At 33.2% G+C, this 14,307-nt stretch overlaps 1 protein-coding gene across 9 annotated transcripts in view; it reads left to right on the top strand.

The window, feature by feature from the left end:
- Window positions 1-14,307, top strand: part of LOC106464660 (sorting nexin-29-like) — a 92,003-nt gene that overhangs the window by 21,614 nt on the left and 56,082 nt on the right. For all 9 annotated transcript variants that reach the window (XR_002611799.1, XM_022392424.1, XM_022392422.1 and 6 more), the window contains 3 exons: window positions 1,331-1,401; window positions 5,033-5,197; window positions 8,325-8,406. Coding sequence is in view for 8 of the 9 variants with exons in the window: in XM_022392424.1 (XP_022248132.1) it covers window positions 1,331-1,401; window positions 5,033-5,197; window positions 8,325-8,406 (318 nt within the window). In the remaining variant the exon portion in view is untranslated. The remainder of the gene's footprint in view (window positions 1-1,330; window positions 1,402-5,032; window positions 5,198-8,324; window positions 8,407-14,307) is intronic.

Below are 14,307 nucleotides of genomic sequence, written 5' to 3'. Positions count from 1 at the left end.
ATGTATATTGACAGTGTTTCTATGGGTATATACTGTTCCACTGTTCTTCATGTGTAGGTAGACATAAATTTATGATGTATATTGACAGTGCGTCTATGGGTATATACTGTTCCACTGTTCTGTACGTGTAGGTAGAGATACATTTATGATGTATACTGACAGTGCGTCTATGGGTATATACTGTTCCACTGTTCTGTACGTGTAGGTAGAGATACATTTATGATGCACATGGGACAGTGCGTCTATGGGTATATACTGTTCCACTGTTCTTCATGTGTAGGTAGAGATACATTTATGATGTATACTGACAGTGCATCTATGGGTATATACTGTTCCACTGTTCTTGTTCTGTACGTGTAGGTAGAGATACATTTATGATGTATACTGTAAAGAACAGTGGAACAGTATATACCCATAGATACACTGTCAGTATACATCATAAATGTATCTCTACCTACACGTAAAGAATAGTGGAACAGTATATACCCATAGATTCACTGTCAGTATACATCATAAATGTATCTCTACCTTCACATAAAGAACAGTGGAACAGTATATACCCATAGATACACTGTCAGTATACATCATAAATGTATCTCTACCTTCACATAAAGAACAGCGGAACAGTATATACCCATAGACGCACTGTCAATATACATCATAAATGTATCTCTACCTTCACATAAAGAACAGTGGAACAGTATATACCCATAGATACACTGTCAATATACATCATAAATGTATCTCTACCTTCACATAATGAACAGGGGAATAATATATATACCATGGGTGGGCAACCACATTTTTTTCCTGGCCATGTATGTAGCCAGTTGATCACAGAAATGGCCACACTATCAATACAACAAAAATTTTTGCTAAATAAATTTATTTCAGGATTCTAATGACAGTCAAGGTCAATTATAAACACAACACAAAAGTACAAAAAAATACTTTTTAAAGTTACAAAAGCATGAAATTTTATTGAGAGATTTGGCATTCTTTTCCTCTTACCAGCTAAAAAAAAACACTCGATAATTCTACGAGTTGGCCACACATTTTTGTGAAATGAGCACACATGGTCATTGGCCAATGGGCTGCCCAAATAGTGTATATATACACCCATAGATACACTATGTAAATATACTTGCAACATTATAAATGTATTACTAACTACATGTAAGGAACAGTGGAACAGTACATGTCTGTGTAAATATATTTGAAACATTAAGTGTGTCACTACCTACACATATAGGACAGTATAAATCCCAGCTTTACACTGTCATTAGTATAAGCATGAGATTTTTCACTTGTCATTTATCTTCATTTCAAGTCAATATTATGAAAACTGGGCTTTCTTAGCTGATGAAGAAAGAAGCAGCATGCTACCTACCATGTCTGCAGGTAAGAAGGTTATATATCACATATATAATAAAGCAAACAATGTACTTTGGTCTAAAAATATTTTTCTAATAATGAAACACTGAAGTATTCTTTATAATTTAAGTTTTAGCCTCTTGTGAAATATATTCTTTCCATGAACCACTTGTCACTTTGTTTCTTATCACAGAAATAATGGGCATAAACCTAAATTTATTTTACAGTTCCATATTATTTTTGATGAGATATATAGAAGTTTGTATCATTACATAATGTATGTATAGAGATTTTAGTTATCTTAATAGGTTTGATGTTTAAAAATGTTTATACAATAACATTCTAAAGTTGGATTTTTTTATATTTTATACTGTAACCTTCAAATGTTGAATTTTTTAAAAGTTTATGTAGCAGCCTTCACCAGTTAGAGTTTTGGGATATTTATACAGTAGCGTACACAAGTTGGGTTTTTAAAAAGTTTATACAAGAGCCTTCATAAGTTGATGTTTTTTAAAAAAAGAAGTTTATACAGTAGTAGCCTTCACAAGTTGGTGTTTTAAAAAAGGCTTATACAGTAGCCTTCACCAGTTGGAGTTTTGGGATATTTATAGAGTAGCGTACACAAGTTGTGTTTTTAAAACGTTTATACAGTAGACTTCACAAGTTGTGTATTAAAAAAGTTTATACAGTAGCCTTCACAAGTTGAAGTTTTGAAATGTTTATACAGTACCCTTCATAAGTTGAATTTTTAAAAAGTGTACAGTAACATTCAAAACTTGGAGTTTTGAAAACTGGAAAGAGCATGAGTGAAAAATCAACACAAAATGGTGTTACCATATAAGTTGTATTTCTATCAGATGTGTTGTGGCTGATGCACCATCAAGTTGGTCCAGTGTTTCCTTGGCAAATTATTAAAGTTTAGTTATGAAAAAGATTCTAGAACCGTATTTTGTAGTACCTTCATATATTATGGTTCATTTCTTTTTAAGTCATAGTTGTAGAACTGTTTTCAGGGTATTACTCTATCAGAACAAAATTTTATATACAATCTACACCTAAATTTATTGTAAATTAATAACCAAGTTTGATCAAGATCAATTCACTTGTTTCTCTGTATTGATCCAAGAAAGTGAATGATGGAAATATTTGACAAAATAACTTTAGAACCTCAGTGCCCTATTGCAAAACCTTTGAATTTGCTGTTGCTGAATATGCTGGTAACACAAACCATATTTGACTGGGCTAGAATAAAAAAAATCAGTGAGAAGTTATATTTTTTTCAGAAATATTTTCATTTTACTTGTGCATTTCAAAATCTACATAAAAAAATAATTTTCAACTATATCTTTAAGTTATTCTAAGAGTGCCATAATTTTTCAGAACACTTGCTTCATAAAATTTAAAAATATTCATACACACTTATAAATATAACTTTTACAATATTGCTGTTATCATTTATTTTTTAATAAAGAAATTAGTTTTATATTTTTTTTCTATGTTTATCTAATACTTCGTGTATTGCAAAACATGGGCACTTGTTGACTCTGTGAGATTTGGAGCTAGTAAGTCAGGTTTCAAATCCAAGTAATATCACAAAATATTCCTCACACTTTAAGCACTGGAGGCATTTTAAGAGTGACAGTCAATCCCTTAATGTTGTTGGTAAGGTTCTACTGACAGGCTACCTTCTCTCTGGTTAGTAATTGAAAATTAGGTACAGTAGCAGAAAGCCTTAGTGTATTTGCCATGAAAACAAAATACAGATTTACTAAAATATGTTTATTACTATGTCTCAAGTAATTTTTCCGTTATAAATTATACCTGAATATTAAAGGTTTACCTGTGATTTATGTATGGATTGAAGTTCTAGGATTATAAGAGTGATCTGAGACAGAGTAATTCTTGAGAGAGAAGCAACTATTGGGTATCAAGTCATTTGATGCTATATTTTTCCTTACATTGTGTATGTGTATAATGAAATAAAAACTTTAATAAACTATTTTTCCCTGATAAAAAAAGTAAATAACAGATATGATTGATTACTATCGGGAAACTTCATGTGGTAAGAATTTTCTTACTAACCTTTATTATGTAGTACTAGGAATGACATTGCTAGCATTGATAGTGTATTTTTATGGAACTGTGTTCTCCATACTCTGACTAGTGTTTTTATGGTTTCTCTGTTATATGATTTATTGTAGAATAACAAGAGAGTAATATTTTTATTATTGTACTAATAAGAAATAGTCAGTATATTTGTCACAGAAATCTTCTTAATTTAAGACTTTGCTCTTGTATCAGCACTCTTTACTATTATCTATCATCAAGATTCTGTGTTTTTTTTCATGTATGTTTTTCTAGCTTCCACTGTATTTTAAATTTTGAGTTTGTGTTTTTTATGTGAGAATTGAATTACTTTCTATCAACTATTCTTCATAGTCTACACTGTTATTTCTTTAATAAAAGATTTAGTTTTGTTCATCAATGAGTCGGCTTTGTAATTTGTTACCTAACATTTTATGAGGTATTGGGGGGAATATTTTTATATTCAGCATTTGATGATTTCTCATCCAAATACACAACAAATATTGACTGTGTTTCTGCAGTATTAAATCAAAGTTCCTGGGTGTTAGGCTTGTCATTCTTGTGTAATTTTAGTCAAATATTATTCAGAAGAGGAAAATAGCAAATGCACATTTATTTATTAATCTGAAACTCCAACTCTTTAGATAAATTTAGTGTAATGTTAATAATATTTTCTGTGAATCTGTAAATGTTATTATATGTTGTGATGAAATAAAATGTCTTTATGTAATGCTGGAGGTAGACTATTGCTCTTAATCTTCAGATATATATATATATATAAATATACATGCATACTTTTGTGTGGGGTTTCACATATTAATTTAATTGAAAAACTTGTCACCCAAGCATAGAGCTTAGCCACTAAAGAGTAGATGTAAATTGAAATCCTAACTGTGCTGTATAAAAAATGTCCATTTCAGAACTACTCAGTAAAAAAAAAGCAGAGTAAGAGCCAAACCATAAAACATTGTAATAAGGTAGAAATTAGTTAATTGATAGCATGTGTGTGTGTTGTTCAGACATCTAAGCATTACATTGTTTGGATTCTGACCATCCCAGTCTTAATGTAATACCTGTTGTTGTTGAGTAAACAAAGGTCAAGAAATTATCCAATTGTTGTAACATCTTTTAAAATTACAAATCATGTATTCTGAGTACATGATAAAGACTGCTTTAAGGGTTTTTGGATAGTAAAAGTTTCAGTAGTGTGTTTGATGCATTTTACAAGGAATAATATATTTGAAGCTGTCTGATGTAAAAACTGATCATGGATGTATATATGTTGCACATAATTTTAATCGTGTTGCTGCTGTACTTACGTGAGGTGTAAAAATGCTTGTTTTAGAAGCAGTGGTAAATGTTATTCTAAACATTTTCTTATGGTTGAATGTATTTCTTGAAATGTTCTACCTACAATACATATTTTAAAGGCTATTGTGGTATTTTGAATTATTTTTGTTGTGTGCTGTAATACATTAATGTTCTGTAACTTTACATTTTAAAGTAGTAAATGTTGCTGTTTCTAAATATGGTTAATCTTTATGTATTATTTATTTCCTTTCATTCATAATAGGTTTGGGGTCTGTTTTGTTTGCCATAAACATTGACAATCCAGACTTGAACACGTCTCGCACCATTGTACAGAAAGAACCACAGCTATCTTGTACCGAATCACAGCATGTGAAACTCAATGTAGAACCTCTGCCAGTTGTTGTAAAGTCTGTTGGACGAGTACCAGGTGGGTTTTACTGTTCTCTGAAATCATGAGCTCTCTTTCAAATTGTATTAATGATTTTCAAAGTATTTTGGAATTTTATTATTAGTAAGAAGTTTGTCAAGAAAATGAATTAAAAATAATAATTTATTCAATTGGTTCATTACTCTTGATAATATTTTTCTTAGTTAAATTTTTTACTTGTGAAAATGAAAAAAGAATTGTTTTATTATACTTGAAATGGTGACTCATTAAAGAAGTACACTTGAAAATGTCCTCACATTTTATGGTATTAGCAAGACATTCATTGTATATCTTGTTTGTTTTTTTTCTTCAAAATCCTGAAGTAATTTTGTTTTATTCTACAGTTTTAGATAACTTGTCTGAATGGTTATTAATCAATGATATATAACCTTGAAACAAGTATATTCACCTGTCTTGCTGAACCTTCACTTGTAAGAATCATCCTTAGATATTTTTTGTGGAAGTTTAAGATAGTTCTTATTCACTCTTGTGAAAGTTTAAATCTCATCTTTATCACTCAAAACAACATTGAAGTCATCCGAAAATCTAAAGTTGTAGTCAGTAACTATGCTTAGCCTGTACATGCACTAGTTTTTCTGGGTATATCACGGCATTATTGCAACTCATATAAAACAGCTATTATTAGTAAAGTGTCACTGTATACATCTAAAGGAGGATATAATGTCATCTATGGATAATGGTTGTTTGTCCATCCCCAAATGTACAGGTGTGAATTGTCAGGTTTGTAGCATACCATAAAGTTTCAGCTTGCTTCATCTTCATGTAACTTCATCAGCCAAAATTCCACTCTAAAGCTGTTTTATGTGATTTTATTTAAATCTTATGGATGTTATAGGTAGAAGTTGTTTCTCCATTCACAGGTTGAACATGCTTTAACTGTACACTTTCTAAATATTGTAACATTTCAACTTGCTTACACATATCTTCTTGCCTTGAGATGTTATATACCATCATTGAAAGAGAATAATTATCTTGATTGTTTCTGAGGGTATAGATAGTGTTTGTTTGTACAAGCCAAGGTTATACAAACTTTAGCTAGTATTCTCTGATGATGTAATACATAGTGACATAAAAAACTTACTGCTGCTCGTATTCAAAAGTAGAATTAGTATTCTGAAGCATGTGAAGAAAATTGAAACTTAAACATCCTTAATATGAATACTTGTGTTATTGGTATGCGCATAAAATCAAGGATTTGATATTTTTCAATAAACATCTTTTCTTATGCATATGTATGTATGTGTGTGTGGGTGTGCTTATCATCTTTCAGATGCTAACCACAGTTCCATGTAATACCTACAGTTTGGCATTGTTATGAACTTCATGGAAACTATCTGTGTGTGTGTGTGTGTGTGTGTTAAACTTGTGTTTGCTAGTTTATACAGATGTATTAATGGAAACCAATAGGGATATATTAACTAAAGTTATCATACTGTTTTTTCTTTATGCTGAAGTAGTGATGCTAGAAGGTTTGTACAAGTTATAGGGTGTGGTGATTTAGCCTCTTTTATTAGAGGAGGTGGGGTGATTTGTTTAGATTTCATTACAGTTTATGCCAGTGATATTGATATATAGCTCAGTCACTTAACAATAACATTTAATAATTTTAGTTTTATATAATATTTATCTTAATTTGAGTTACAGATTTTGATGGTAATTGTCATGCTCTGCCTCAGTAGCTCAGTAATAAGCTTGAAGTCTTATAATGCTAAAATTGAGGTTTGATCCCTGTGGTAGCACAGTGCAGCTATCCCATTGCAGAATGACTGTAGATTGTTAGAGGCAATCATAATTATTTGCCCTAAACAACTTCAGGCTCATAACATTTTACTTCTGTTGTCATTTAATATTATTGTTTTATTGCTTTTTGAATCTTGTATTACTAGTGTAATAAAGCAGTAAATCATCCAGTGAGAGCATAGTGCAAGTTACAGTAAACAAAGTATTGAATTACATTATGGATGGCAGCTGCTTGCATGCATTTCTCATAGAAAAATGTTAATTTTTTTCATTTACATTTTCTTATCTAACCTAATAAGTTTTTAAATTTTACATTGTTACTTTTATATAATTAAATAAGAATATACAACAAACAGGAAATTTAGTAATTACGTCATCTTTTGCTGTTGAAACAAAACAACCTAAGTCTACTTTTTTGTAACAGTGGAAATGAATATTTATTTCAGATGTGCAATTTAAAAAACAAAATATTAGCATGCACAAAAAATAGAATGTCATAAAACTATTATAATTTAACTGCCATTTTTAACTAAGCTGTAAATTAGTTTAAAAATTCCTGTACGTGGTCAAGGTGAACTCCATGATAGCAAGTAATACAACTGAGGTCAGGAATTTCAAAATCTGTCTTCTGGAATGAGGTAGCCTTATAGGAATTGGGTAAAATGGAATCTTTTCTATCTATTGGTTATAAATAATCCAATAACAAGTCTCAGAGAGAATTATTGACATTTTTTTGAAAAACAGGATGTGATAGGAGAGTGTGATTGTGGGTTTAACTGTTTTTTTTTATATCTCGGTAAAGCAAGAAGCTTGGAGACTATAGATTTACAGTATGGCTTTGCATTATCTGTACTGTAAGTGTGTAATTTGTCCCAAATTCTGCAAATCAAATAGGGGTAGGAAGAAAATCTGAAACGGGCAGTTTGTAGCAAATAACTGTTATATGATACAGAGAAGTGAAGATTGATAATTTATTTAAACAGTATTAATATTTGAATTATAAAATATATTTTTGATATAACTTTGTAAAAGGGCTGTGACATGCTCACTTTGACCTCCCACCATACACATAGGGTTAAAAAATCAGTGGAGTGACATCATTTGTGTGCTACAAATTTCTCTTTTTTTGAAAAGTCTAGTTGCTTTTAAAAGAATGATTGTATATGCAGTTTCTACCAGTTATATTTAGATTGTGTTTTGTTTATTCTTCTGTTACATTTTGTTTTATTGCTTAGTCTCATAAACTTCATATTTTTAATCTTACAAAAACTGTTTTGAATCTAAAGGCAGTGTCTTGTTTTAACACTAGGTAACAAAACTGCTGTAAGTAACATTTCTTTAAACAACCTTTTTACTACTACCACAGAAAATAGAAAAAAGAGAAGGAAAAAACCAGTTGCTCAGGTTGTGTCTTTTGATGATGATGAGGTCAAGACAGAGGATGAAAGGTTAATTTTTTTACTTATTTTAGTTTACCTGAAAATTTACTAAATTCATATTGCTTTTAGTATCTCTCAAAGTCTGTGGGCATAAAACATTAAAGTATATAATTTCATATTTAAAAGTTCACTTACCATTAAAAATGTGAAACAGATATATTCATTTTGCAATTAATATATAATTTTGACTTTTTAACTGCAAATGAATGCCAGAATGATCATAGTTAGATAAAGCTTCAGGAACTGGTAAGATATCTGTTACTAATTGGTTTGTCAACTAACTGTTTGATGATACATGGGTGACTGACAGGCTTAAGGTTTGAACAGGTATCCTTTAGGTGACATTCCAGGTGATGGACACTAAATTTCTGTCTAATAGATATAGATGATTGGTACTAATTGGTTAGCTGACAGACTAGATGATTGACACCAAATTCTTTAGTTGGCAGACTAAAGTATAAATGATTGAAGTATAATTCATACTATGAAGCACTGATTTGAATAACTTAGACATTTTATATGATGAAAAAACTTCCATAAACTCAAGAATAAGATTGTTTATTTCACTCAATATTTTTTTTCTACTTCTTAAAGAGTGACGTAGTACTTACACTGCTAGATTCACAACGCGTAACAGACTATGCCATTCCAAAACCTTGTCGCACACAAAGCTATCTCAAGCCTTGTTTGCTCTGTAAGCATTGCTAAGAACATTTTTGTCACCAGTCTTTATACCCCATCAGTTTCATGCCATTTCTGAACATATACATTTCATATGACTACACTCCACCAATAGTATTGCACAATTTTTCTTGATTGGCACACCATTGTTTAGACCTGTTAAGTTTTTCACGTGTGGCTACCATTTATGAACGTGTTTTTTTGTCATTCCAATTTGTTTTTCAACAGTTTTATTTTACTGTGTTTGCATTCACACGTTCCAACAATTTAAAGAAATCGTAGTATGAACTTGCAATTAATGTAAGTGATGATTTCCCAGGAATTGGGTTCGACTTTATCTGCTGAGGAAGTACAAGCCTTAATTCATAGGGTGCTTGATTCGTATATTTAGCCAGCAATTTCTCCTCTTTTCATGTGACAATTTTTCTGAGAAAGAATAAAAACAATGAATAGACATTTTGGACTCTCTTTTTTTCTGGCACCTTCCACCTGTTGCTGTACCACCACATCATTCTTTTTGGGGAAGAATTGTTCATCTTCCCAAGGGATTTGTGGTAAGTTTTTCAACATGTACACCTGGTTGATATACCTGTGGTAGACACGGTTCAAATGCCCTTTGTGTGGCTTTGCACTTATTTACACATGGGAGAATAACGTATTTCATGTCATCTAAGTTATTTTAGATGAATTGTAAATTAGATGTTGATTATTACTTTATATATTTTGTAAATTTAATCATTTTGCACATTTCTTAATGATTATGTACTTTGTAGACTGCAAATTTCATGATTTTGTTAGTTTGTTATTAATAAGTACTTTACCTAGGTATGTTTAGATTATGTGTCAGTTACATATCATTACTACTAGTAACATCTAATTCATTGTCCTATTTGAGTAATTTTTTTTTGTCATTGTTCACTATGTGCCTTCTCATCCCCATTTTCATCAGTGAAGGACTTAATTAAGTGTCCTTTGTTGTCTAAGTTAACTTAGAGGAACTGTAGATAAAATATTGTTTATTAATGTGTTTTCTTGGTAATTTTCATGTGTTTACATGTTTATTATTATCATTACACTCTTTGTGGACTAGGTACATTTAGATAGTTTGTCCATTTCATATTTATAAGTACCTTGTTAAGTAGGTATGTTTAGAAAGTTTGTTCTTTGCGTATCATTACTATTAATAACATATAATTTGTTGTTCTATTTGAATTTTTTTTTTGTCAATGTTATCTATGTGTCTTCTTGTCCCCATTTTCAGCAATGTAAGACTTAATTCAGTGTCCTTTGTCTTCTAGGTTAATCTTAATGACTGGTAACTCAGATATTGATTATTTATATGTTTTCTAGATAATTTATGCCTGTTAGCATGTTCATTATTATTACATACTTGTGGAATAGATAAATTTTGATGGTTTGTCCATTTGATATTTATCAGTCCTTTGTTAACTGGGTATATTTTGATAGTTCTTACATCACATATCATTACTGCTAGTAATATATAATTCATTGTTCTATCTGATTTTTTTTTTCTATAAGTGTTAACTATGTGCCTTATCATAGTAATTTGGGACTTGAAATATTTGCTTTGTTACATCACTAATAGGTTCATTTATTTCCCGTTCATAGGGCTCAGTGGGGCTTTTGCTCCTTCATATACACTTGTGATCCTAGAAACCTCAATTTCTTCTGATAATCTACAATTCTGTGTTCCTCCCAACAGTGCCCACTTTGTCAATAACTATTTATTGCTCTAAGTCAAATTTTCCATTCAGGGCCATTCCATTTGGACCAACCTCGGCTCTCTAAGTGTTTTGTCAGGGAGTACAAACTCTTGCCCAACATATTCACATAATAAGTCTTTGTACTCTTCCTTCTAGGGATGACTAGCTCCTACCTGATTCCTCCTATTCACAGTCCTGAGACTACACTCCTCTGTTCCTACAGGATCCAGAATGGATGGGATTTCTGATGTCAGGGTGGAAGTCCATTTCTTCTTTCCAGCATCAGTCAGTCACAGCCTTTTCCTCATATTTGGATTGGGAGCGAGCACTTCACACGTCCCTCACCTCTTCTTATGGCTCGAGGTGTTCAATCTCTTTGGTGATATGGGCTTCCTTGGACGTTCTCATTACCATGGGTCAGGCTCATATGTATTCGCCTAAATATCTGAATGAAGACAACCACAAGCAAGGAAGAGAAGGAAATAGATCCAGAGGACAAGGAGGTAGATGGAACAGGAAAACAAAGGTTTAAATGGTGGGCAAGAAAGCATAATAGATGATGCTGAAAACTCAATAGGTAATTCAAAGGAATGGAAAAGGAGGGAATGGGTAGGGGAAGACAAAAACCAGATAAAAACTGGAGAAACAGAAGGATGTTGACAAAGCTGCTCAATAGCTAGACACAGACAAAATGGACAAGCCTCTGTCAAATAACTAGGTGAAGAATAGGGAAAGATGAGGAACGGAAGAGTGGAAAGGACATAATCCATTGTGAAGAGACCAAAGTCGGAAGGTATACAATCATCCAGGGTGAATGGATGTGGAAGAAGGTCCACTTGATCGGGAAAGGAAATATGAAATACATGGAGTCAGTCCCTGGACTGAGACAATGAACCTGAGAAAGGCCATGAATGAAGACAGAGAGTGGCGACATCTGTGGAACAAGGAACCACTCCTAGAGGAGAATCTAGTTGGGAGAAAATAACTGATCCACTACCAGGAAAAAAGGCAAGCAAATACCACATTTTGGTGACTGCAGGCCCAGACAGGAGATCCAGGAACTGAAAGCACAAAGACCTGGAATTGGTACTCCTTGGCTCAGTGATATAAGTGACCACTGTAGAGATGACAGAATGTACTATAACCACCATCTCCCATAGGAGACCTAAAATCACTTGGGAGTAGAGGTAAGAACCACCCAACCCTCTAAAGATGAGTACACGAACCGATGTAAATCCAGATGAGGTGGAGTAAGCAGCACTCCCACTGTAGTCCAGACACTGTTAACCACACAGCCAGGGGTCCAAAAGAAATTCCACTAATCAAGGGGTGTCTACTAAAGTTTTTTATATTACCTGCATTCTTTACCATTCCTCCTATGTCATCCTCTATCCTGACCAGTCCTTCCTCCCTTGGACCTATGTTGCCATTTCAGGTGGTTTGGCTTTCCCACCCATTTCCTCACCTTCCATTTCCCACCTGTCTCCCATTCCTATTCCTGATCAGTTTCCTGGTCTGGTTCACCCCTTAAAGAAGTATGAGATACATACTGCCTCATTTCCGGGTTAACATTCCCAACCTTTTATTCCTTGAAACCCCTCCATTTCCCATGGTCTGTCTCCTGTCACGCTTTTTTTCCACCTGTCCTCCCATTCCTATCACTGATTGGTTTTGTCATCAGGTTCACCCCTTAAGGAGGTATGAGATATATATTTCCTCATTTCAGGGATAACATTCTTGACCTTTTATTTCCTGGAATCCTTCTGTTTCTCTTGCTGTGACCCCTGTCACGCTCACTGGTTGGGTTCGTTTACTCATTTGGCTAGCGTATTTGGTTGTATCCATGGAAGGTAACCATTTCCACACCGTTCTTTTCATCAGATTCATCACATCACTATATCCTTGGCTGCAACAATTTGATGTCCATTGAAGGGATTGTTCAGGCTGGAATGGGGACTAATACCTTCATCATTCATTATCTGCATAACCTGACTGTATCTTCCTCTAGTAGGTATCATCGACCTCCCATTGCAATTATACACACATAAGTTCACCTTTGATTGTGTTAGTTTGATCACTTCCTTTCTTTTATGTTTTCTTTTCAGCTTCCCTAATTGTAAAATCTAGTTTACAGATCCCACCTTGTGTTGGGTATTGCCTGGTTAGGAATACCTTGCCTCAAACCCACACTAGTTTAGAGTAACTGTAGAGATCGGGTGTTTCTATAAGACCACTGGCCACTTACCCAGTGGTGTGCATGTGTGTGTGTGTGTGATCTCAATACCAATCAATTTGAATTTATAGTGGGAGTCCTAACTACTCCCTGTTCCCAGTCGCTGGAGTGGTAGACCATGGAGGCTTCCTCCCAAGTGAGTTTTGATATTTACTTTATAATACTCATGATTATCAACTCAGTGAGAAAAGGGTGAAGCTGGTTAAAGTACTTCTAGACAAAGTAATTTGTTCAATTTATCATGCATTTCTCGTAGATGATTTTACTAGACAAAATAACTTATTTGATTTATAAAAGGCATTTCCCCTGGATGTTTTTGCATGGGCGGACTGCACTTGACAAAATAAATTAATCAATTTATGGAGAGCTTCTCCATTATGTTTTTGCCCAGGAGGACCACACTTGACAAAATAACTCAATCAATTAAGATACATTTCCCCTGGATGTTTTTGTTTGGGTATACCTCACTAGACAAAATATCTTATTCAATTTATAATGTGCTTCCCCTGGATATTTCTGCCTTTGTAGACTGCACTGGACAAAATACCTTAATCAATTTTAAGGTGTTTCCCCTGGCTGTTTTTGCCCAGATGGACCTCAACAGAACAACTACTTTAATCAGTTGTTATCATCAAACAACCTACTTGCACTTCCTCTGGATGTTTTTTGCCCAGGTGGACCTCTCTAGACAATTACCTTAATCAACTGATGTTTTCAGGTTTAGATTACATGGCCCTCATGCCCTAGCCACATGTTGTTTTTCTGTTTTTCACACTATCACAATATCAGGAACAATCCTGTGACAAACGGAACATCCAACCCTACCATCTCTTGTCCACTGCTGTAAGTATTATTACGGCATTCATTGTGCATGTTTTTCCATTCTGCCCCCCTTTGTGTTAATTTCCTGTGTCCTGGGAGAAGAGCATACCTGTTCCAGAAGTAGTGTGGTACCACACTGGTGAGCTTCGTTTTCAACTCATAGCACACATGTTCATTCTAAGTGATCACTTTCCACTTGGTTTGAAACTTACATGTCAAAACTGCCCCCTTCACCTTTGCAATGTGGGATTCTAGCTTTGTGTGAGGTAAGACATTTTAGAAGTTAACATTTTCTTACACTGAAATGTCTAACAAAATGAATGTAGATGTGCAGCCTAAATGTAAAATTAAAAAACATTTGTATATTGATATAAAAAAGAGATAGTGAACATAAAATGAAAAATGAAGTTAACTAGAGGGGGGGAAAAAATTGTATATATATATATATAC

Source organism: Limulus polyphemus, unplaced genomic scaffold (assembly GCF_000517525.1).
Source record: "Limulus polyphemus unplaced genomic scaffold, Limulus_polyphemus-2.1.2 Scaffold1712, whole genome shotgun sequence".
In the NCBI taxonomy this organism is placed as follows: domain Eukaryota; kingdom Metazoa; phylum Arthropoda; class Merostomata; order Xiphosura; family Limulidae; genus Limulus; species Limulus polyphemus.
The sequence above is the reverse complement of the archived record's forward strand: the minus strand, read 5'-3'. Positions and strand labels throughout refer to the sequence as shown.